The 26,793-nt window shown below is 37.9% G+C and overlaps 1 protein-coding gene and 1 pseudogene across 5 annotated transcripts in view; both read left to right on the top strand.

Annotated features, from left to right (window-relative positions):
• CCDC187 (coiled-coil domain containing 187) overlaps positions 1 to 26,793 on the top strand; it is a 105,452-nt gene that overhangs the window by 44,728 nt on the left and 33,931 nt on the right. For all 5 annotated transcript variants that reach the window (XM_027869796.1, XM_027869794.1, XM_027869795.1 and 2 more), the window contains 6 exons: positions 8,167 to 8,264; positions 9,605 to 9,718; positions 22,106 to 22,233; positions 22,581 to 22,660; positions 23,578 to 23,705; positions 24,246 to 24,421. In XM_027869796.1, coding sequence (XP_027725597.1) covers positions 8,167 to 8,264; positions 9,605 to 9,718; positions 22,106 to 22,233; positions 22,581 to 22,660; positions 23,578 to 23,705; positions 24,246 to 24,421 — 724 coding nt within the window. The remainder of the gene's footprint in view (positions 1 to 8,166; positions 8,265 to 9,604; positions 9,719 to 22,105; positions 22,234 to 22,580; positions 22,661 to 23,577; positions 23,706 to 24,245; positions 24,422 to 26,793) is intronic.
• Positions 14,990 to 16,381, top strand: LOC114048471 (annotated as a pseudogene).

The raw sequence follows: 26,793 nt of genomic DNA, 5'->3' as shown, positions 1-26,793 counted from the left end.
TGGTATCTCACCCAATGATAGTCAGTTTTGAGGGCTTGCCTCCAACACAGCCACACCTCCACTTATCCACTAGTATCCCCCACCTTGGCCCCTTCCCTCCACTGAGCAAACTCCCACTTCTGAGTCAGGCATTGGCCCCTCAGGGTAATTATAACCTAACCATACCTCCAAGCACCCAAACAGCAGGTGTAGCAGGTGAAGTTGGGAAAATTCCATTCTCCTCCCTCTCTGCCACAGAGTACCTGGTGGCCACTCTGCTCAAGGTAGAACAGAATGAGTGAGTCTCCCCGAATGAGTAGGCATGAATGGGTTGTGATTTGCACCTCAGATCTCATTACATTATCCTTCCCTGCCAAATCCACTCTTCTTCCAAACTCCCTTATATTTGTTGAGGTCTCCATCCTCCTTCTGATCACTCAAGTTTACAACCTAAGTGTAGTTCTTAATTCCTCATTCTCACTCACCCCACATATCCAACCAGTTGCCAATTCTTTTTTTAACCTCCACAGTATTTATCCCCTTTTCTCTCCTCACATAGCTACCAATGTAAACCAGGCACCCATTACATTTGCCTCAACTAGTGCAATAACTTCCTAATTGTTTTTCCTGCCTCAAGCCCCTCTCTTTTACCCACCCTTCACACATTTGCCTAACTGATTCTCCTCAAGTACACATCAAACCACAAATAAACTCCAGTGGCTCCTTATTGACCATAGAACAAAATACTATTTCATCTTTATATATCTCATCCTTTTAAATATGTATTTTCTGAGTGTTTTATAATGTACATGATTAGTGTAGTAACACTCAAAATAATTCAATAAATAAATTATAGACATGTTGAGGATACAGCTCAAAGTTGTTTTTTTTTTCTTCACTAATAGAGGTACAAACTCAAAAATAATTTGGAGCCCACTGCTGTAGAGTATTCCCTGCACTATCATTGCAAACTGTGGAACCCTGTCCTCCTGGTCAGCAAGCTTATTGGTAGCTTCTAACAGTTAAATAGTGACATTGTGTGATCTAGGAGGAACCTACTGAATCTATAGGGAACTGATATTTACACTGTTAGAGATCAGAAAATTGGTTAGTAGACATCAGCTGCTGTTCATAATAAATACATCCCTTCTTTCTCCTCCTGTAAATGATCAATCGCTGCTAAAAGAGTTGCCCGCTGTAAGAGGCAGAGTGGTAAAATAGATTGAGCCATCATGGAAGTGAAGGTAGGGGAATACATGACACATACTAGCTGTATGACCACGTGCAAGTCACTTATACTCCTAGTGTCCCCAAGAATATGAGTGATACAAATGTTAGCTGCCTTCATCTGTGGAGAGTGAGTGTTCACACAAGTTACAGAGCAATTGAAGATCTGCACTGGTGGAAGGAGTTTTTGCACCAGAACTTTTACATACTGGTGGAATCAGAGGGTATGGGTGACAGGATTCCAAAGGCAACAGAGAGCCAGATGAAAATTTCCATCAGTTAGGTTTGGGAAATCTTAAGGGCTATCTGGCATACACAGCAATTCTTACTTTCGAAATGAACACATAAAGAAGGAAAGAAGGTAACTCAGTAGGGTGGGAAGAGCCAGGGAAATGGAGTCAGCACACCTGAGTTCAAATCTCTTTTTAGATACTTACTAGTTCTGTGACCTTGGGAAAGTCATTTAATCATTTACCTCAGTTTCCTCAGTTGTAAAAAATGGACTTGAGAAAATTCCCTGCCTATTTCACAGGGTTGTTTTGAGGCTCAAGCGAGACAATGTATATATAATAACGCTTTGTAAAGTACAAAGCAACATAGAAGACACCCTGTAAAATGTGAATTTTTAAAATTATTATTTATTATTAATACCTTGCGTAAATTACTTAATCTTTCTGGGCCTCATGGAGACTATGATATATTTAAGTACAACGAAGGAAAAGTTTTTAAAACAGATCTACAGTAACTTCTTCATAGTGTTAGTGGTGCCTTTAATGCCTAGCTACCTATCTGTGAAAATAAAACGAGTCATTGAACCTAAAAGTGGTTTGAAAAATGGAAGTCTTAGTGTATCAAAAGATAAGAAGTGAGCAAGTTGGTTGCTTGGAAGGGTTAAACAAGAACAGAATGAGTGAAGGCAGTTTTGCTCCTGGGAGACCTTCCTTTGCTTTGACCAAATCATAGCAGATGGCACATTGTTTTAGGAGCTTTAGGGAGACAGAAGAACAAGCTCAGACAACCTGTCCCTTGATAGATACTTGGGCGGGAGGAAGTTCTTGCTCTTACCCAAGGTTTCTTCAGTTACTTCTCTGAGAAGAAAATGAGTTTGTACTGTCAGCTGGGCCAGGTGTGTGAGTGGCTAGCACCACTGGAGAAGAGTACTAGGGTACAGGGGGCCCAGACAGATTGTGCCTTTTTTTTTTTTTTTTTTAGCAGTTGGGGTTAAGTGACTTGCCCAGGGTCACACAGCTAGCAAGCGTCAAGTGTTTGGTCTGAGGCCGGATTTGAACTCAGGTCCTCCTGACTTCAGGGCCGGTGCTCTATCCACTACACCACCTAGTTGCCCCTGGATTGTGTTCTTTTTAAGGAATGGTGTTCACACTGGTCAGTCTGTATTTTGTGTTGTGGGAAGTCTCTATAATATACGGTCACTTGCTGTTGGTGTCCTGGCCCTGAAGACAACATTTTATACATAAGCTAACATAATTACCTTGACATTCCTTATTGGAACCAGTTAGCTTGAGGGTTAGAGTCCTTCTTTAGCTCAGTTAACTTTGCCACACACTGTGCCATGGCCAACTTTAGTCAGTTACTGTAGGGTGAAAACTCTCACATGGAGACCTGAGGAGGAGAGGATGAGGAGGAAAAAGGAGCCAGTTGAATAGCTGACCTTCTGGCCCAACTTTCTGGCTAAGACATCACCCATTCATTGAATATATTTAAATGTATTGAAATGCAAGAAATAATTATATCTGTGGGTAAACTCTGGCATTTGCTTTTTTCTTCATCGAGATCTAATAGAGTTATCCTTTCCACATCTCAACTCTCCCCATCATCGGCATAAGAAATTAAATGGGAATTTTGGGGGAGTTTTGTGGAAGCCAAAGATGACATGTGAAGGGCAGCAGATGACACAGAAAAAGTTTAGAAACTTAGAAATGCCTAAAATACATATGTATTGTGTAATATCAACCCAAATTTTATAGTAAGTTATTGTAAATATCCCATAAAAGAAAAATTCAGACTTCTTCTCTGGTATGATTTTGCCCCACGATGTGGAAGGGATAACTGTACTACAACATACCTATGATCTCAGTTATTTAGGTATTTCCTCCAGTAATATAGATGGCAACCTATCTATGTTGCTCAACCTGTCCATATCCTTCATGGGGGGTAGTTTGCCCAGTCTATTGGGGATCTTTCTTGAGTTCTCTTGACATCCTGCATATTCAGGCAATATATCCACATTCCATCAATGGTTTTGTGACTAGCCCATCTTTTTCAATTGATCAAGCACTGTTTATCAGTACTGAATTCATGTAGACTGCACCTCAGAGTTTTCAAAGTACTTTACATTCATATCTTACACGATAAAACAAGTTTGGGAGACAACCTATCCAAGTACTATTATCCTCATTTCATTGTGTGGTCCAGGAAATAAGACTGCTTCCTGAGGACCACCTAGCTAAGTTCAGAGAGATTTATCATTAAGTTGGTCAACCCACCATTTGGTAATGATAAATTCTTGGGTCATGGCAACTCATGAAATAAAAAAAACAACCAAACTACAAAATGGTCCTCAGTCCTGTGTGACTCCCTTCAACTTCTTTAGTACATAGCAAAGAAGCAGGGCAGCAGGGCAGGAAGTGAGAATCACGAATATTTGGGGATCTGCATTTTTGGAGAATATACTCAGATCACAAATCTATCGGTCAATTAGAATGTGATTAAGGAACATGAGGAACAAAGACTGTGATTTGCCCAAGATCACACAACGTCTAGATGGTGAACCAAAATTTTCAGACTTTTAATGTCCGATACTTTTTTTTTTTTTCATTTTATTACATTGCCTCTGGGGTGCCTACTCAGGAATATGAGGCTGTGGACTAAGTACTGCTTAGTGAATGACTCTTCAGGTTATAAGGTAGATCTAAGAGTTTTTATAAAGTGTCCCAAGTCACTGTGATGCTTTAACTTGACCAAAAACAAACCAAAAACCAGTATAGAAACTCTTTTCAATATGTGATCAGCTAGCTAGCTTTGTGGTGAAAAGAGCATAGGTAGATTCCTATCAGCAGAGGGGGCTGCTCTCTCAATTTGAAAATCCATTAAGCACTGCTACTCTAAAATCAAAGAATTATAACTAACTATTGATTGTTATTTTTCCTGAGATAGATATTTAAAGGATGAGAGCCCCCATACCATTTGTTTTTTTCTTTAAAAAATCATTTAAAAATATTTCTTATTTTTTATTCTGAAAGTAACAAACACCAATTCGAATGATCATTTGTATAAACATAGAACAGAAAAAGAGGATTGTACATGAAACTGCAGGTCTATTATGTACTACTTGCTTTTCTTTTTAAGTAAATAGTAAGATCATCCTGCAGTCATCAGTAGAAAAACCCTTGTGAGTTAACTATTTCTTTCCTTTTCAATGATGTCGTTATGAAATAACTAATTAGACCCAGAGTCCCAGGATAGGCAAGCTTATCCCCAGTGTGGGGATTTGAGCCCAGTGTATAGGGGCTCTTAGCCAGTTTCTATCCTCTTCCTTTCCCAGAGAATAAAATAGGTATGATATTCCTTTCCTTCTTCCTCACTCCATCCATATATGCCCTTTGCAACCTGAGAGAGGCCCTCCTGACTAAATACCTGAAAAGGGAAAAAAAAATAAAACAAAAATCCTTTCATCCATTCAAGATGTCTTTAAAGGTGTCTTTATCAGGCAATGCCTATGGAGTACACTACACAAAATACATGAACAAATGAAGCAGATCACACTGGTTTTATTTACTCCTCTCCTTCCTCTCTTCCTCCTAATGTGCATGTTAGGACAGTTCAAATAAATAGGCTAGCTAGAGTTTTATAAATCTGTGCCGCTTATGAAAGGGGGAATAGGATGAGACAGTAAGTACATGGATGAGTTAGTGCATCTATCCCCACTGGGCTGGAGATGTAGCTGAGACCCCCTTCACAATCCTAAGTGTGGATCAGGGTATTATCTTTATGAAGGAAGAACAACAGATTGTTATAACTTTTTTTCATTTGAACAACAGACTTTCTTAGATTTTCATTAAGTAGTTACTATATGCAAGAATAAAATAAGATGTGAAACCTGCACTCAGGAAATTTATACTATAGTAGTGGGATAAAACATATTTGCAAATAATTATAATAATAGGGTGAAATGTGAGCAGTATAAAGGAGAGGGCCAAAGCATTAAAAGAAATTTGAGCTGGGAAAGGTAGCTTCCAGCTGGCTCTGAGATCCTGGAATGGGGAAATTCAGATCTTCTGTTATGAGGTAGACAACATTATCTTTTTAAAAGAGAAGTCAGCAGTTCAGTCCATTTGGCCATCTGATTCATTGAGAATCTGAGGCCTTTCGGGAGGTGAGAAGGTGAAAAATGACTGCTTGGAGTGTTAACTGACTGAAACCCTTGATACAAAGGGAGGCTGCTCCAAGTCTTTCGGTACCATCAGGAAAGTATAGAGTCTGAAGTTTAACTGTGAGTTCAGCTAGGATTAGGACCAGAGGATTCTCTGATGCTCCAGTTTCCCTCCAGAGGCTCTGTCCCCAGGGGAACAAGTATAAAACAGAGTTGGACTAGTGCCTGGCCAGGTGAGGAAATGAAACAACGCCTTCTTTACACTAAGCAGCAATAAGCTCTTCTGCCTCTCACTCACATGGTTCATGAGGTGTCTCCCAGGCCACCTTTTATCCCATATGCATGCTGTTGTGTTCTGGCAGAGGCCATATGTAAGCTACAATTTGCCCAAGATACAACTGCTGGATGGGCCTCTAACGCTGATGGTGAAGGGAAGGTATCTTAGGAGTACAGATCTAGAGCCCCAATCACCTTATTTTACAGATGAAGAAACTGAAGCTCTGGGGAGTGAATGAATTGCTTAAGGTCACACAGGTCATATATGTCAGAGGCAGGATTTAAATCCAGGTCCTCTGCTTCTATATATCTTTCCACTGTCTACTATACCATGTTGCTTCCTAGCAGATGGGAGAGCCATAGTGCATATGCACAAACGTGCATACATAGATGCACACGTGTGTGTGTACTCGTACATACATATAACTTTAATACATGTATGTATAAACATAGAGCAATGAAGATTAATTTGACCTCCCATTAACCTTATTTTCAAGAGAAATAAAACAAGGTGAAAATGATGCTGCAAATACATTATTCCCTTCCCTCCCCTCAGAAGGAAAGATCTCAATTGGATGCCTCTCTTATCAAAATGGCAGTATTGTTTTCACCAGGAGGGATTCACATAGGGACTGTGATTCACATAGCAACTGTGGGAGGACACGCTATTGTATGTGGTTATGTGGTTGCTAAATCAAGTGAATATTTCATTTGTACTCATATATTTGGAAAAACCCATTCTTGCCTTTTCAGATCTGCCTACCATCAGCCCCAGCAGGGCTGTTGTTGATTCTGAGATCTCAACACCTGCTGACAATAATAATAAGGACAAGGGGGTGGTCATAGAGTCACTGATAAAGTAACAACTTTTATAGTCAACTCTCAATTATTTGCAGGCAGATTATCCATCTAGCAACCTAACGGAATGTAACCTGGTTCCCACCCAGATTATTAGAATGAACCAATTTGGGTAAAATTGGGCCCTCCCTCTTGGCTTGAGCTGAGATGTTATCTCAGTCCCAACTGAAGAGCTCATTCATTTTTATATATCTTCTGGTATATTGTAATCTGTAGAATATCTCCATTTTCTGTTTGCTGTTTTGCTTGGTTAAATGGGTTTACTTGCTTTTACTATTTGTGATGGTTTCTTATGTAAGCAGCATTCAGTAGAAAGGGGTTGAGAGTCGGTGAAAGTAAGCTAAGGTGGATTTTTTCCCCTTAAGAGTGACTGGGGAAGGGGCTTCCCTTCTCAACTCAGGCTCATTTTGCCAGGTAACAGGCAAATTTTGCATTTAAGTTCCAGTTGAGTAGATCCAGTTGAATGATTCCCCTTCCTTCCTATAAGGAGATAAATAAAAACCAGCTATTATTTTCATCTCTCTAAGCCTCAGTCTTCTCATCTACAAAATTACTATAATCTCAGTTTTGTCCACCTTACTAGAGTTTTTCGAGGATCAAAATAAATCACCGCTCCAAAAAGGACTGTTGTTTATATCTCTCCCACATTCTTCTCCTCATCCATATAAATGCCACCCCAAGTTCAAGCCCTCATCAACTCTGATGAGCTATTGTAATAGCTCTAATTGGTCTCTCTGCCTTACATTTCTTGTCACTTCAATTCATCCTCCAGAGTGATTTTCCTAAAGCATAGTTATGATCATATTATTCCCTTACTTAATATACTCCAGGGGCTCCCCATTATCTCTAGAATCAAATATAAACTCCTCTATTATATGAAGTCCTTCATAATCTGGTCATCAAACAACTTTTCTAACCCATTACATATTTCTCTGCTTCCCACACTGCAGTATAGCCAAATTGCTTTCTTGATGTTCTTCATAAATGGCACTCCACCTCCTATGTCCAAGCCTTTGTCCAGGCTGCCCCAAATGCTAGGAATGTATTCCCCCCTTCACATTCACCTATTAGAATCCATAGTTTTTTTCAAGACTCAGCTCAAATACCTCTTTCTATATGATGAAGTCTTTATTAATCTCTTCAGATGCTAGTATTCTCACTTCCAAAATCATCTTGTATCTGTGTTCTGTGTGTATCTGTATATAAATATGTTGTCTCCCTTGAATAGAATATGTCTTCTCAAGGGAAAGGGCTTGTTGGAGTTACGGTCTTTGTCTCCTCAACATCTAGCATGGTGTCTGTCACTGAGTAATTAAAAAGGATTGTTGATTGATTGGACCAAAATGTATAAAAGCCCCTTTTCTATGAGGGCAGTGGTTATTAGTTGTTTTTTTATAGGTGTTACTTGTTCATCTTCGGTTTCCATTATTTTTCAGAGGGATATGAACATGGCAACAAATATTTCAATGATGCCTGCATCAACTATCTAAGCAGTGTGCAACAGAAATCTCTTGACTTTCTTCAGAAAATGAAGGTATGATTTAGTTTCCTAGGAATTTTTTCCATATTCCCTTAGGTAACTGTCTGCTAATGTGAGGTTATAAATATTTTCTTTTTTAATGTAAAAGTCATTTTTATAAACTAAAATTGTTTCTGGTTTCTTGTCTCATTCTAAAACTTCTCCTTTGTTAGCTCTGACATTGGCCTTTAACATTCCAAAACATTAAAACCTCAAGTTATGGGGAAACTAAAATACTTTTTGACTATTTTGACCTTATGAATTAAGTAGGAAGCTGTTTTCCTCATGCTTCCTTTGAAATGGAAGAAACTTGGAAACATTGGGCAGCATTATTTAATACATCACAAAATCTCAGATGATATAATAGAAAGAGTGTTGAGCTAGAAATCAAGGCTAGGTTTAAATCCTTGTTCTGCCAAGCCAACTTCTGAGACTCAGTTTCCTTACCTGTAGAAGGAGGGATTTGGACTAGAAGACCCCTGAGGTCCCTTCCAGCTCTAAATCTATGATCCTGGTCTAAGACACATCTGAACAGTAATCTCCTCTGCTTGGGGACCTGTAGTGATAGGCAACCCACTACTTCCAGTAGCAACGGGACTTTGGGGTAGCTCTGACTATAAGGAAGTTTTCCTTTCCATTGAGCCAAAATCTGTCTCTGCTACTTCTACTGATGGTCCTATTATGCCCTCTAGACCTGATTATAGCAAGATAAATTTCCCTCCTCTAAGTATTTCTTCAAATACTTGAAAACAGCTCTCCAATTCTACCCAAATCTCATCTTCTTCTGGTCTCCAGTCTCCCATTCTATTCCCTTCTCGGGATACATTCCAGTTTAACAGGGTCAAAATATCATTGAGAAAATTTTGGAAACTGTATTATTTAGACATAAATACTGCTGGGAAAGGCTGTAAAAATGTAAAGGTTATTTTTCAAAAAGGGAAGGGATAGAATGTAAAATAGTGATGGAAGCTATGATTTTATTTCAATGGGCTGTAGTTATCCTGAGGGCCCAACTGGTAGATAAAATCCTTTTCTGGGCAAAGGGGGAATTGTTTTTTTTCAATCAATCAATGAAGAAGCATTTATTAAGTGACTTCTATATGCCGAGCATTGTGCTTGGTCACTGGGGATACAAGTTCCTTCTTGGCCCATGAAAGAGAACTTGAGATGGAAGGCTGCTCTCCCCTCTGAAAAGTATCCCCCTTGATTCCATATCTGAACATCTGCAAAATTTGGGAAGTTAGAGCAAGTGACATCTGCATCCCAGCCTTCTCATGGCCTATTGGGTTTGGAGTTCAATGATGCTTCATTGAGAGAGATGTCTCAGGACTGTTTTGATCTTTTTCCTCATCTAGTTGCATCAGATCACACAGGAGAGGGAGTTAGAAATTCTAAAGCAGAAAGCAGAACTGGAAGCTGAAGAAACTCAGAAATCTTTGGATGAATTGGTCTTTAGGAATCATTTAAAGGTAAGTCCTAAGGTGGGCAAAGTATTCCTCTTTCGTGGTTCAGTTCTAAAGAGGTTATTCATTGATTACTATTCTTAGTGGAAAAAAAAACAATTACAAAACTCTTACTTTTGCATGTCTACTCTCAAGGTTAGTTTTGTTTCAAGTCACCTTTTTCAAAGTTATATGTATATGAAATATTTTCTAAGCCTGCTTTCATGATGTAAAATTCAAGACTTATGAGATTCAAACATACTTAAAATATGCAAATGTGCTTTCATTTATTAGTGACTACAGGTAAGCTCTTGCTTTAAAATAAAGCTTTGGAAACAGATATATCAATAGATGCTTCAGTGGATCTGCTACCTCATCAAAGTAGATATTCTCTCCAGTGGTGGATATAGTAACCCACCCATATCTTCTCATGTGATATAACTCTTGTTATATTGCATAAGTCCTTCACAGAAGTCTACCTACCCAAACTGCTGCAGCAATTCTTGTAGATTTCTTGAGGTTACATGGATAGCAAAAGGAGCATGCAGCCTATCCATTGAAATTCTCATTCTTTCTACATGAAACAATCCTCGCTCTTTCTATAGCCCACCTTCTTTTTCAATAATACACTTTTCTAATAACATCTGTCAAGGCCACTTTTCCTGTGCTACAGTTTTTCATATATATGCGTATATGCACATACATATATGTGTGTGTGTGAGAGAGAGAGAGAGAGAGAGAGAGAGAGAGAAAGAGAGAGAGAGAGTTCCTCATCTGTCTACTGAAAGGAGAGAAGTATGTACCATGATCTGTTCTCTGGGAACAAAATTAGTCATCACATTCCATCTGAGTTCCCTGATTTTGGTGTTTTAATTCATGTTGTTCTATACATTATATATACTATTCTTCTGGCTCTTCTTTCTTTGCTTTGTATCAATTCATACTGAATTCCTTATATTTGACATTTCTTATAGTGCAATGCTATTCCATTATATTTATATGCCACAATTGATTCAGCCATTCCCCATATATGGGCATTCACTTTTGTTTTCATTTTTTTGGTTCTAAATTCCCCAACTTTAATTCTTCAGAGATTGTGGTATTTTATGACTCACAGTCATTGAGCAGCACCAAAATAATACTGTTGTTTAAAATATAGGCCTTTGGTTCATAGAAAAAGCTGGGATCAGGAAAAGAGGAGACTTCTGGGAGCCAAGATGGCAGAGTAAGCAGTAAACTGCTGCAACCCTCCCATACTCTCTCCAAACAACCATAAAATAGAGCCCCAAAACAAATCCTGGAACAGTAGAACCAGCAAAAAGACAGGGTGAAACAATCTTTTAGCCCAAGAAACTTGGAAAATTAGCAAGAAAGGTCCATCTCATATGAAGAGGCAAGAATGACCTATTACAGTGGAAGGGAAGATGGGAGGGTGGGTGATGGGCATTGCTTGAACCTTACTCTCATCAGTATTGGCTCAAAGAGGGGATAACATACACAATCAGTTGAATATAGAAATCTATCTTATTGGACATGGAAATAGGAGGGGAGGAGATTAAATAAAGGTGAGGAGAACTGATATAAGGGAGGACAGATCAGGGGAAGTGGTAGAAGCAAAACACTGGTGATGTGGGAAGGTGAAAGGAGAGAGAGGACAAACAGGAGGAAGAATAAGATGGAGGGAAATACACAGGTAGTAATCATAGCTGTGAATGTGAATGGGATGAACTCTCCCATAAAATGGAAGCAGATAGCAGAGTGGATCAAAAACCTGAATCCTATACTATGTTGTTTACAAGAAACACACTTGAAGCAGAGACACAAACACAGAGCAGATAAGGGGCTGGAGCAGGATCTATCATGCTTTCAGCTGAAGTAAAAAAAAAGCAGAGGTTGCAATCCTGATCTTAGACAAAGCAAAAGCAAAAATATACCTAATTAAAAGACATAAAGACAGAAACTACATCTTGCTAAAAGGTACCATAGACAATGAAGCAATCAAATTAGAAGAGCACGGAATAATCTACCTGTCAGATCTATGGGGATGGAAAGAATTCATGACCAAACAAGAGATAGAGAGCATTATAAAATGTAGAATAAATAATTTTGATCGTATTAAATTGAAAAGCTTTTGTACAAACAAACCAATGCAACCAAGATTAAAAGGAAAGCAGAAAGTTGGGAAACAATCTTTACAGCAGGTGGCTCTGATAAAAGTCTCATTTCTCAAATATATAGAGAATAGAGTCAAATTTATGAGAATACAAGCCATTCCACAATTGATAAATGATTAAAGGATATGAACAGGCAGTTTTCAGATGAAGAAATCAAAGCTATCTATAGGCATATGAAGAAGTGCTCTAAATCACTTTTGATTAGAGAAATGCAAATTAAAACAACTCTGAAATACCACCTCATACCAATCAGATGGGCTAATATGACAAAACAGGAAAATGATAAATGTTGGAGAGGATGTGGGAAAATTGGGACACTAATGCACTGTTGTTGGAGTTGTGAACTGATCCAACCACTGGAGAGCAATTTGGAACTACACCCAAAGGGCAACTAAACTGTCTATACCCTTTGATCCACCAATACCACTAAAGAACTTGTATGTGCAAAAATATTTATAGCAGCCCTTTTCGTGGTAGCAAAATATTGGAAACTGAGGAGATGCCCATCAATTGGGGAATGGCAGAATGAGCTGTGGTATATGAATGTAATGGAATACTATTGTGCAATAAGAAATGATGAACAGGCAGATTTCAGATTTCAAACCTGGAAAGACTTGTACAAACTGATGCAAAGTGAAATAAGCAGAATGAGGAAAACACTATATACGGTATCAGCAACGTTGTGTGACAATCAACTATGAATGATTCAGCTGTTCTCAGCAACACAACGATCCAAGACAATTACAAAGGACTCATGAAGGAAAATGCTATCCGTATACAGATAAAGAAGTGACGGATTCAGAATGCAGATCGAAGTATATCTTTTTCACTTACTTTATTCCTTCTCATGGTTTTATTTCCTTTTGATCTGTTTCATCTTCCATAACTGTTATGAATATGGAAAATATGTTTTACATGATAGCACATGTATAAACTATATCAAACTGCCTACCATTTTCAGAAGAGGGGAGGGAGGAAAAAAAATTTGGAACTCAAAATCTTATAAAAATGAATGCAAAAAATTTTTCTTAAAAATAAAATACTATTTTAATTTTAAAAAGAAGAAAAAGCTGGCATCATTAAAAGCACCATATAATTTTCCCAAAAGCAGCATAACTTGCATTTCCCTTCCTTTTGAATTCTAGGGCCGGTTTATTGTCCATTTACGTTTATCTGTTTGTAATAGTCTGTCCATGGTTCATGTCTCCAAATGAATGTCATGGGCTAGACAATAGGCATTCTAATTATTCTTCCATGCTGTGAGCATCAGATAAGTGAGACCTAAAATGGACATGTTGTCTCTTTTCTTTTCTTTATTTTTTCTTTTAAATTAAGTTTTTTGGTTTTCAAACAAAGCTCTGCCTTTTGTCTCTCTCCCTTCTCCCATTGAGAAGGCAAGTGGGGAAAAGCCCCTGTTCCAAATATGTGTAGTCAAAGAAAACAAATTCTAGCATTGACCACACGTTTAAATAATGTCTCAATCTGTATTCTTGAGTTCATTATCTTTCTACTGGGACATGGGCATACTTCATTATGAGTCCTCTGGATAAGTGGTTGATCGTTATGTTTATCAGAGTTACCAGGTCTTTCTAAGATATTTTTATAATATTGTTATTGTATACATTCTTCTCCTGGTTTTGTGCACTTCATTCTATATTCTATATCATTTCATAAAAGTTTTCCCAAGTTTCTCTGAAACTATTTCCTTTCTCATTTCTTAGAGCATAATAGTATTTCATCAAATTCATATACTGTAACTTATTCATCCATTCCCTAATTTACTGGAATCCCCCCAGTTTCTAATTTTTCACCATCACAAAAAGAGTTGCCATAAATAATTTTGTATGTATGAGTACAAGAGATGTGTTCTTGATGAGAAACTATGGGTTAAGTTGAATAATCTGAGATCTGATACAGGTAATTCAAAGAAATATATGTTCAAGGCCACTCCATATAAATAACATTAAATACTTATTAAGCATCCACTTGAGCATGACCCACTATATTAAGTGTTATAAAAAGAATTGGTCCCTTTCCTCTGGGAACTCTTAATGGAAGTCAGTCTTGGGGGTACCTACATAGATCAGTCATAAAGACAGTAGAATAAAAACAACTTTACTAATCAAGTTGCTCACAGCTTGATCGAAAGCTATACATTTTCCACATCTTCAGAAAGGAGTTGTTTAGTATTTGATGTAACAAGCAATCATGTTTAAAAGCCAAAATATTCATCTCTACTTCCTTAGTCTAATGACTATTTGGTTTTTTCCCCTTTTAATTATATTTTATTCATTGGTCAACAGAACATTTCAGAACCTACTAATATGAGAGTATTTAAATATGTGTGCCTATACTAGTCTTTCCTTTTCTCTCTTCCCTGTTTTCCTTCTTATGTCCCTTCAGTATGTATTTTGCCCTTTCCTTCATATTTCCAATTCCAAAATTAGAGGCAGCTAGATAGTATAGTGGATAGAGTGCTGGGTCTGGAGTCAGGAAGACCTGAGTTCAGATGTAGCCTCAGACATTTCCTAAGCTCTGTTTGCCTCAGTTTCTCCAACTGTAAAATGGGGATAATAATAGCACCTGCCTCTCCCAGGGTTGTTTGAGGAACAAATGGTCTCTGCTCTCAAGAAGCTAATATTTTAATAGGGGAGACAATATACAAAAATAATTACGTACATTAAAGATATATACAGGGCATATGGGAAGTAATCTCAGAGGGAAGGCACTAGCAGTAGAGAGGTGTAGGTAGGAAACTGGGAAAGGTCTCTTGCAGAAGGTAGGATTTGACATGAGTCTTGAAGGAAGCTAGGGAAGCCAAGAGGCAGAGGAAAGGGAAAAGAGCTTTCCAAGTATTCAGGACACCCCGTGAAAAGATGTGGGGTTGGAAGAGAGAGTGTTGTGTGTGAGGGACATCCAGAAGGCCAATGCTGCTATGGATGGTGGAGAACATGGTTGGGAGAAAAGTATAAAAAGACTGGAAAAGTAGGAAGGGGCAAGGTTATGAAGGGCTTTGAAAGTCAAACTGGATTTTCTATTTGATCCTGCAGGGAATAGGGGACAATGGAATTGATGGAGCGGGGGATGATGAGCTTTAGGAAGATCACTTTGGCATGGGTGCCAGATGCCAGGAGGAGGGACTGGAGTGAGACACTTGAGGCAGGAAGAACAACAACCAGAAGCAGTAAATGATTGCAATAGCCCAGGCATGCATGAGGTGATAAGGCCCTTCAGCAGAGTGAATGGAGATGTTCAAGTGAAGGTAGAAATGCCAGCACTTGCCAACAAATTGCATATGTGGACTGAGTGCAGGTGAGCAGCTGAGTACCACACCAAGGTTATGAGCTTGGTATAATAGTTTCAGTGATTATGTAATTTAATCCCAAATATCTGCTCTGTGCCCTTCCTTTTCTGGTTCTCATTTTTCAATCATTTTCTTGCCCGTTTCTGTAATCACCTTTATTCCTGTATTTTGCTTCTTGCTTCCAGAAGGCTATTTCTTTCTTCTATTTACTTTCTTAAAACTTAATAAACACTATATAAAACAAACATTTCCCTATGCAAAGTAGAATAGAAAGATAAATGTACATGAAACCTTCAATCTCCATTACATCTAGCTTGCCCTTCAGGAATATAATAAATTCAACATATAACTGTCAAAACTGTCCTGCTTTTTCTGACTTTCTAGCCTTTGTCCAGAAGTCTTTTTTTTTTTTCTGTTGGGCCTCGTATGCACCAAAGTCCTTTTTCCATTTCCTTACCTAGAACTATCTGTGAGGCAGGAGTTATCCTCATCTGATAGATGGAAAAATTAAAGTCACCAGTGATGAGATGATTTTCTCAAGCTTGGACTACATCCTCCAACTGGCAATGATCAGACTTTTAAAATATAGCTTTAGTCCATTTGGAACTATACTTTCTTTTTTATATTTTATTTTTTACAATTACATGTAAAGACAATTTTTAACATTTATTTTTACAAAATTTTGAGTTCCAAATTTTTCTCCTTCCCTCTGTCCTCTCCCCTCTTCCTAAAATGGTAAGCAATTTGATACAGGTTATATATGACCAATCATGTAAAACATATTTCCAGCTCCTTCCGCCATCTTGCAGCGCTGCCACCATCGTGCGCATGAACGTCCTGGCAGATGCTCTCAAAAGCATCAACAATGCAGAAAAGCGAAGTTTTCATTAGGTTCTGATTAGGCCATGCTCCAAAGTAATTGTCCGGTTCTTAACTGTGATGATGAAGCATGGTTACATTGGTGAATTTGAGATCATTGATGATCACAGAGCAGGAAAAATTGTTGTGAACCTCATAGGCAGATTAAACAAGTGTGGTGTAATCAGCCCCAGAATTGATGTTCAATTGAAAGATCTGGAAAAGTGGCAGAATAATCTGCTACCACCCTGTCAGTTTGGGTTCATTGTGCTTACAACCTTGGCTGGCATCATGGACCACGAGGAAGCAAAATGAAAACACACAGGAGGAAAAATCCTGGGATTCTTTTTCTGAGGGTGTAAAACATACATACAAATAAAAATGCTCCAATGGAAAAAACAAACTAACATATTTCCATATTAGTCATGTTGTAAAAGAAGAAACAGACAAAGAGGAAAAAACCATGATAAAAATAAAGAAGGTGAAAATAATATGCTTTGGTCTGCATACAGAGTCCATCAGTTTTTTCTCTGGATGTGGATAACATTTTTCATCATGAGTTCTTTGTAACTATCTTGGATCATTGTATTACTGAAAAGACCTAAGTCATTCATAGTTGATCATCACACAATGGGAACTATATTTTCAAAATATCTAAGCTACACATACCCTTTTACCGAGCAATACCATTAGTAGGCCTATACCCCAAAGAGATCAAAGACAGAGGAAATGAGCCCATATATACAAAAATATTTAGAGTAGTACTTTTTTGCTGTAGCAAAGAACTGAAACAGTGGATGCCCATCAACTGGGGAAGTGTTCAAGAGACTATTGTTGATATAGAGATATAGTTGGTGGAGTTGTGAATTGGTCCAACCATTCTGGAGAACAATTTAGACCTGTATCCAAAGCACTATAAAACTGTGCATACCCTTTGACCCAGGTCTTTGACACTAGGACCATAACTCAAAGAGATCAAAGTAAAGGGGAAAAGACCTATTTGTAGAAAAATATTTTTAATAGTTCTCTTTTTTTTTTTTGGTGGCAAAAAATTGGAAATTGGGGAATGGCTGAACAAGTTGTGGTATATGATTGTGATGGAATACTGTTGTGCTATAAGAAACAGTAAGCAGGATGATTTCAGAAAAACCTGAGAAGACATATGAACTAATACAAAGTGAAGTGAGCAGAACCAGAACTTTGTACATAGTAACAACAATATTGTAATGATGATCAACTATGAAAGACTTAGCTGCTCTGATCAAGACAATGATCCAGGACAATTCCAAAGGACCAGTGATAAAAATGCTATCCACCTCCAGAGAGAATACAAATGAACTCTTAAGTACAGATTGAAGCATACTTTTTTTCACTTATTTTCTTGCTTTTGTGTTTTTTTAAATGACTAATATGGAAATATATTTTGCATGACTTCACATGTATAATTAATGTATTTCTTGCCTTCTTAATCAATGGGGTTGAGCAGGAGGGAGAGAGAAAATTTAGATTTCAAAATTTTAAAAAATAAATGTTAAAATTTTTTTAATGTAATTAGAAAATATTTAACAAAATAAATGAAAATATATTTTTAAAAAGAGACTATGGTGTATGATTTAGTGGAATATTACTGCTCTGTAAGAAATGATGAAAGAGATGGATTTAGAGAAACTCGGAAAGACACATATGAACCGATAATGTATGAAACAAATGGAACCAGAAGAATTATTTACTCAAGGACTACAACAATACAGATAAAACAACTTTCAAAGACTTAACTAACTCTGATCATTGAAATGATCAATCACAAATCCAGAAAACTGATCATTAAACATACCTCCTCTTTCTTACTTCTTAGTGGATAGGTGGATAGATTGGGCAGCTAGGTAGTGTAGTGGATAGGGTGCTGGACTTGGAGTCAAGGAGTCCTGAGTTCAAGATACTTACTAGTTGTATGACCCTCGGCAAGTCACTTAACCTCTCTCAGCCTCAGTTTCTTTATCTATAAACTAAGGATTATAATAGCACCTACCTCCAAAGGTTGTTGGGAGGATCAAATGAAAATGCTGTTAAAAATGCTTTGCAAAATTTAAAGCACTATACAAATGCTAGTTATTATTATTATTTTAAGAGCAGAATGAGACATAATTTTCAGACATGACCAATATAATGTGATTACACACGACATAACAATGCAAGTTTGTTTTGTCTATCCTTATTTGTTACAAGGGAGGGCTTTTATTTAGGAAGGGAGTTAAGGGATAGATTTAGGAGGTAGTGATAGTAGACAGATAAGAGACAGATAGATAAAGAATCTATTAAGCACTTACTATGTGCCAGACATTGTGTTGCAAAAAGATAATGACAAAAAGAAGAAAAGAACAAATAGAATGAAGAAAGCACAGAAATACCAGGGCAATGTTGGTGATATCACTATATTTAATGTGATAGATTATAAAAATATAGTCTATATTTTAAAAAAAATTAGGTGCTATGCCATTTGGTACATGTATATTTAGTATTGATATTAATTCACTGTCTATGGTACCTTTTAGCAAAATGTATGTTCCCCATTTCTCTCTTTTAATTATGTCTGTTTTTGCTTTGAGATCATGAGTGCTAATCTTCCATTTTTTAATGTCAGAAATGTAGTAGGTTTTGTTCTAGTTCCTATTTTTTAACTCTATGTCTATCTTTGTGTGTTTCAAGTGTGTTTCTTGTAAACAACATTATTATTGGATTTTGGTTTCTAATCCATTCTGTTATCCTCTTTCATTTTATGGGTGAGTTCATCCCATTCACATTCACAGTTATGATTGCTAATTGTGTATTTCCCTTCATTCAGTTCTCTTATTCTTTCCTTCTCTTTTTTCCCCAGTCCCCTTTCAAGAGTTTGTTTTGATTCTGACTACTCCTCCCTTAATCCACTTAATCTCTTATTCCCACTCACCCCCTCCTTTTCCTTAGTTCCCTTTCTCTTCTATTCCCTGTTGGTAAGATGTAGTTTTGTACCAAATTGTGTGTACATGTATTCTTTCCTGCTTTAACCATTTCATATGACAGTGAGGTTCAAGTGTTGCCTGCCCCATCCCACTGCTCCCTCTGTTATCTAAACTCCTTCTTGTGCATCCTGTTTATGTGAGATAATTTTCCCCATTCTTCCTCCACTTCACCGCCTCCTAGTGCATTTCTTTTCCTTGTCCATCCATTCTTCTTTTAAGATCATCCAAACATAAAAGAATCATACCCAGGCCTTCTGTCTAATTAGACTCCCTCTAAGACTCCATGTGATTATCAAGTTCTGAAGAGTTATATGTATCATTTCCCCATATAAGAATGTAAATAGTTTAACCTTATTTAGTCCCTTATGATTTCTCATTCATGTTTACCTTTTTTTTAATATTTCTCGTCACTACTATGTTTGCTTGTCAAATTTTCTATTCAGTTCTTTTCATCAGGAATGCTTGGATATTCCCTATTTCATTAAAAATCCACTCCACCCCCATAAGATTATACTATTTTGCTAGGTAGGTTACCTTTAAAGGAGGTGACTGGTGGAGTCTTTCAGTGTCTACTTTGTCCTCTGGTTCCAAGATATCTGGGCAGTTTTCTTTTATGATTTCCTGAAATATGATGTCAGGGCTCTTTTTTTTTATTATAGATTTCAGGTAGTCCAATGATTCTTAAATCATCTCCAATCAATCTATTTTCTAGGATTTATTTTCTTCAATAAGGTTCTACATATCTTTCCCCCCTAGTTATTAATTCTCTCTTCATATCTTTCTTCCATAGCTCTCATTTGTTTTTTTAAATAATTTTTAACTCCTTTTTTAAAAAAAAAACAAACCCAAACTTTTCTAGGAATTCCTGTTGAACTTGTGTCCAAGCTGCACTTTTCTTTGAGGCTTTGGCTTATAGGTATTTTCAAGTCATTTTCTTTTTTTCTCTTTTTTTTCTCTTTTTTTTTGATGAGGCAGTTGGGGTTAAGTGACTTGCCGAGGGTCACACAGCTAGTAAGTGTCAAGTGTCTGAGGCCAGATTTGAACTTAGGTCCTCCTGACTCCAAGTCTGGAGCTGTATCCATTGAGCCACCTAGCTGCCCCATTGTACTACCTAGCTGCCCCTCAAGTCATTTTCACAGAAATGTTTGTATCTTAAATTTGTCAACCACAGGAGTTCTTTATGTTGGGATTTTTTTTTTGTTTGCTCATTCTTCCAGCCTTCTTCTTGACTTTGGACTTTATTAGTGCTGGGCTCTGCATATTTTGGGGGTGGGGAGTATATCTGGATTGAGCTTCTGTCCTTGCAGATCCTTTTGCTACTTTCATAGCTCAGTGTAGGGGCCTGTGAGCTTTCAGTGCTCCCAAAGTAGTGTGATCCAGGAAGAAGTCTATTCACTAACATCCTGGTCTGAGATTTGCAAGTTACTGACTCAGGTTGGATGTGTTAGTTTGTGTGGGTTTGAGAATTTCAGTAGACTGCTGCTGGACTCAGTCACTGTTAGGCCTTTGAGAGGCTCTACAGGTTCAGAGTGATGAACTGTTGGCTCCCCTTTGGTCTGAGATTTCTGTCCTGATTAGACCATTACAGGCGTGGATATCAGGCTAACGGATAGAAATGAGTCACCACTCTGCTCTTGGGATCAGAACCACATACCTACATTTTCAGAACTTGTTTCTTGCTCACTACATAGCTAGAGCCCATGCTCCTAAACACTCCTTTGCTCTGGATCTGTGATCTGAAACTGGTAGTGGGCAACAGAACTGCCAGATAGCACCCATTCCTGTACCCAGTGTTAGTTCAGGGACACCCTAGGATCTCTTTCTGTCCTGATACTTTTTTTCCCTGATGCCCTTGTATCAGGCCTCTTTCTCTCCCTGGGCACTGGAATGCTCCATGCTATGTGTGCCCCAGCCACTCTCCATCTTCAGTGTCTGCAGACCCGTCTGACTCCCTAAGTTATTCTGGGTTGGAAAAATAACTCACTGTGATTTTTTTCTTGACTTTCCCAATCAGAATCCAGACTACTGTGTTTCTAGATCATTATGGAGAAAGGATAGTTGCAAGCTAGGCTTCTTCTCATTCTGCCATTTTGACTCCAATGCAATATAGTATATATACATATATATAGTTACATATATATGTATATATATACACATATATAGTTATATATATGCCACATGTAAACTATATATATATTTAAAAGCTTTATACAATAGATTTATGGTTACATATGTAATGTTTTTTTCTGGCCTTCATTGTACATAGAAATGTTTATGTTTACTAATGATTTTCTAGTTCATTATATATTTATATGTATATTTACATATCTATTTGAAATATATCTCTGGGAATAGATACGTTAACCAAAACATAACAAATTTACTAATTGTTGTTTGTTGTAGACAGCAGACAAATGAAAACTCCATTTGGATACATATTTGATGAAAGACTATGGGTCAAATCAAAGTTTAAATCAATTCAATGACCAATCTTGACTTCAGAAGACTGATGATGAGCAGAGAGCTGGTGGACTATGGGCACAGAATGAAGCAAATATAGTCAAACACATGGTCAATGTATTGGTTTGTTGTGCTTAAAGAGAGTTCTATGAGGGTTTTATTGGGAAATAACAACAATGGAAATAAGAATTGTTTGAAAAAAATTTAGAAAGAAAAAAAGATTAAGTTGAATAAACTATGATCACCTTAGTTGTAGTCTCACCCTCATTTCCTCCAGATATGTTATTTCCTTAAGTGCTGTCAAAGGCCTTGGGCCAGCTACATGAAGTAACTCATAAAATGTCCTCCTCCTGATTTCTTACAAATGCCTGTATTTAGTGTAATAGAAAGAGTAATGAATTTAGGAAGACCTAGCTCTAAACCCTGCCTCCAACACTTACTTAGCTCTGTGACCTGGGCCAACTCACTTAACCTTTCTGAGCTCGTATTATTTTCAAGCTGTAAAATGGGACTAATAATAACATTTTCATTTCCTTTATCACACATTTGTGATAAATTTTGTGTGTCATTTTGTGATAAATTTTAAAGTGTGTCATTATTGCTCTTGTTGTTATTTCAGCAATCTTTTCATGACAGCCACATCCTTAGAACTGAACTAGATGATAAAGCAGAAAAATGGAAGATGCCAAAGACGTATGGAGACTTGGAGTCCATAGATTATCTAACAAGGCTATCAACTATGGGCAGGTATGATAATGCACAGGGGATTTGTTCATCACTCCCAAATCCAAACAAATGATTTGACCTAAGCAATGACATATCTCATAGCATTGTGTTGGCATCCCCCTTGCTCTGCCTGCATGCAGTACTGGCCCTAGCCTGTACCATGTGGGATTCAGCCAAGCTGGCCTATCAGCAGGAGAATCAGAGCTGAAGCTTGTCCCTCTTTTAGGGCATAAGCCTATTCCTGACTACTTAAGTAGAGGATGTCACTCTCCAAAACATAAATGGTATGTGCATGTCATGTGTGTGCTGTGACAGGATATCAAGAAATTACCTGTGTACTTTTTTTATTACTATTTCTGTGTTCCTAGAACATATTCCAGCAGAGCCAATAGTCCAACAGTTCCTACTTGGGAAAGTGAGCCAAGGAGAAATGTATTGGATGGCATAGGTAAGATCCTTTGAGGCTATCATAATATTGATCTTTATGTCTGTTGGTTACTGTGCCAGCTGTAGGCACTGAAAGGACAGATACGAAGTTGATCTCCATTTTCACAAACTATATAACCAGGCTGGAAGAAACTATTTTGTATTATAGCCTCCCCCCCCAAAAAAGGATAAACATTAGGAATACCTTAGAGCAAAGGTATAGAGTCAGCCTCTTTTATAAGTATTACATTAGAACCTAAGCATCGTAAAAAGTTCAAAAGTTCAGGGCTAGGCCCCTATCTCTAAACAGGATAACACTTAAACCCTTAAGGACATTTGGTTTAGCCTATTTTTAAAGACTTCAAGAATGGAGATGTGATCATAATTGATAAGTACTTCCCTATGTTTAGCTCAACTCTCTTGCTGTAATGGCCATTGTCTGTTGTGTCTTGAGTGAAGATGGGAATCAAAGGATAAACATTATTTTTTAATAGTCCTTTAAATCTGTAATCAGTTCAATCTTCATACTTATTTTACTCCCATTCCTCAACATTTCCTCATTCATGTCACTTTGGCAAACTTTTCCTGATGTGCCTGCTATGATGAGGCTAATCCAAATGTTGGACATATTTAATCAAAAATCCAAATATTTTTGTACCAAAAAGTGAAGTTGTTTTTATATAATCTGGATTTCTAGTGGCATTATTCCATTTCTCTAGAGTTTTTGGAATGATGGAAACATTGGCTGCTTCGGGTGAACGCTAATGGTCTATGTAGAAGAGAAGCACCCAGCCAAATTGCCCAAGTTTAATCTTAACTTTTATGCCTTATATTCTATAAAAGTTCCAAATGAAATGAAGCTTCCCCCCCCCAATCTCACCCATCATTCTGGTACAGCACTCATTGACACAGGCTGGATTGGATGCTTTCTGTTCTTAGATGCTGATAGGGGAAGAGGGAAGCAAGACAGTACCACACCACCCCACTTCACTACGTGGTCCCCATCAGCTGCTGGTTACCCAAGTAGCACAGTATTCTCTAGAGAAGACCTCATGGACAGCAGTCAGGTATGAGAGTAGCCTCAGGACCAGATTCCAATAATTGTATTTCTCTTGCAGGTATTACTTCACATCCATTGTTCCAATCCTCAGTGCCTTTTATTTCTCTGTGTCTCCTACCCTTCATACCTGAACCTCTTCTCAGGGGCTACCCTTAGGAGCCTCTAAACCCTGGATTAATACTATCCTACCACCTTCCTAGGCTTGTTGCCTATCCTCTAATTCCCTCATTTCAGGGGTGTGGCTTCCTGTGTCTTTAAAGGTGAAAGTAAACTAACTTGTCTAGTGGCAGAGGGATAGGCTTTCTTCTCTCAGATATTTTGATAGAGGTTTTCTGGAGATCATGACTCTACCTTGGTTGTCTAATCTATTAGTAATTCTGATGATGGTACAACTTCAGGACAGAGAAGTACTTGGGGCTTTGTTGGACCTTCTAGAAGTACACATTTCACATCTTAAAGGGAGGGGACTTATTTCTGAGGGTAGCCCTGAGACACTTCTTTTGGTCACTTGGAAAATGACATAAATCTCTTCTTCCATTGCTTCTAGAGGAATGAAATCAATCAGTCTAGTCTCTTCGACCGTTTCAACCTGAGGATGACTGATCAGTACTTAAGGGAAGAAGAACTCAGAGCTCAGTACCAGACAGCCCTCCTTAAGCTCCGGGAGAAAGCCCTAGAGGAGAAAGTTACAACTGAATTGTCACGGCTAGAACAACAGAAAGCGTGAGCTAATCTTTACTTAAATCTGAGAACATGCCTCATTGTCTTTCCACCTGTCTATTCCAGTATGTATTCTAAGAATTTAGCTCTAGAGGGCACACTAAAGATCATCTGGACTCAGCCTTTTGGCCAAGGATTTGCCTCTGTTTAGGCTTTATCATTTATAGAAGATTCAATGATAAGCTAACTGAAACAGCATTTTTAAAGGGAGAAAAATCTATAAATGTAATTCAAAAGTATCTTGTCCTTCAAATATAAAGATGATGTCTCTGATTCAGCTTAGATGTAGTGTCCAAGCTCTAGCCCCTAGCAATGGGGGTAAAACTACATTGAGCTGAGCTCATTTATACCTTCTTGCCTAGTGTGCCTCATGACTCAGAGTATTTGTGAGATGGCTGGGCGGAGATTTTGTGTATGTGTGTGCGTGTGTGCGTGTGTGTGTGTGTGTGTGTGTGTGTGTGTGTGTGTATGTGTGTATGCTAGCAAACTTGTGAACGTGCACTCACACACTCCAGTGCTTGGCTTAGTTAATCAGTGACCAGAGTTGTGGGTAGTTAATCCTGTGGTGGGAGGAAAAGGGGCTTGGTCAGTCACTCAATCAACAAGCATTTATTAAGTCTTTATTATGTGTCAGGGACTGAGTTTAAATGCTGGTGATACAAAGAAAGGCAAAAATATAATCCCTGCCCTCAGGGAGCTCACATTCTTGTGGGGGAGATAATATACACACAACTATTTACATTTAAGATTTATACAGTATAAATGGGAGATAATCTTACAGGGAAGGCACTAATATTGGGGGGGGGGGGAGTGAGAGAAACCAGGAAAGGTTTCTTGTAGAAGGTGCAATCTGAGCTGAGTCTTGAAAGATGCCAGGAGGCAGAGGCAAGGGAGGAGAGCATTCCGGGGGAGGAAGGAGGCAGGGGCACACAGGGAGTGCAAGAAAAGGCATGGAGTTGGAATATGTGAGGAATAGCTAAAAGACCAGTGACACTAGATCATAGAGTATGTGGAAGGAAGTGAAGTGTAAGAAGACTGGAAAGATAGGAAAAAGTCAGGTAGTGAAGGTCTTTAAAAGCCAAACTGAGCATTTTATATTCTATTCTAGAGGTAATAGGGAGCCACTGGAGTTGATGGAAAGAGGGGAGGTGACCTGATTGACCTGTGCTTTAGGAAGATCACTTTGGCAGATGAGTGGAGGATGGATTAGAATGAGAAGAGATCTGAGACAGGGAGAACAACTGTCAGAATACTGCAATAGTCCAGGCAGGAGGTGATAATTGTGATGTAAATAGAGAGAAGGTGACATGTATGAGAGATGTTACAAAGATAAAATTGATAGGACTTGGCAGCAGATTGGATATGTAGAGTCAGTGAAAATTAAGAGTTGAGGATAATATCTAGGTTTTAAGCCTGGGTGACTGGGAAGATGGTGATGTCATCAATAGCAATAGCAAAGTTTGGAAGAGGGAAGGGTTTTGGCAGAAAGATACTGAGTTTAGTTTTGAATATGTTGAGTTTAAGATATCTATGAGAAATTCAATTTTGAATATCCAATAGGCAGTTGGTGATGGTAGACTAGAAGTCAGCAGAGAAATTAGGGCTGGAGAAATTGATCTGGGGATCATCTGCTTGGAGATTATAACTGAATCCATGACAGCTCAAGAGAGATAATATAGAGGGAAAAGAGGAAAGAGCCAAGGACACTCTGGAACAGAGTTAGTGGTGTGATCTGAATGAAGATCCAACAAAGGATACTGAGGGGAGAGGTCACATGAGTAGGAGGAAAAGCAGGAAAGAGCATTATTATAAAAATCTAGAGAGGAAAGTGTATCTAGAAGCGGGTGATCAATAGTGCCGAAGGTTTCAGAGAGATCGTGCAGGTGTAAGGAATGAAAAAAGTATAACGAATGAGAATTAGAGTTGTCAATTAAGAGATGATTAGTAACTTTAGAATGAGTAATTTCATTAGAATGATGAAGTTCGAAGTCAGGCTGCATCAGGATTAGAAAAGTGAGAGGAGAGGAAGCAGAGGCACCAATTGTATATGGCTTTTTAAAGTAGTTTAGCTAAGAAAAGGAGGGGAGACATAGGATAATGGATAATAGTGGGGGATGGTTGGATCAAGTGAAGGTTTTTTTTTAAGGTGGGAGAGCATGTTTTTAGGTATATGTATATTATATCTATTTTAGGTATATATATATAGGTATAAGTATTTATGTATGTATATATATAGGTATATGTATGTGTGTGTGTGTATGTATGTATGTATGTATGTATAACTGATAGAGCCAATGCAGGGATTTAAAAAAATATTAATTTGTTTATTTTTAGTTTTCCACATTCACTTCTATAAGATTTTGAGTTCCAAATTT

This window comes from Vombatus ursinus, unplaced genomic scaffold (assembly GCF_900497805.2).
Source record: "Vombatus ursinus unplaced genomic scaffold, bare-nosed wombat genome assembly UNPS02014793.1, whole genome shotgun sequence".
Lineage (NCBI taxonomy): Eukaryota > Metazoa > Chordata > Mammalia > Diprotodontia > Vombatidae > Vombatus > Vombatus ursinus.
Note: the sequence above shows the minus strand (reverse complement) of the source record. Positions and strands in the feature narration are given on the sequence as shown.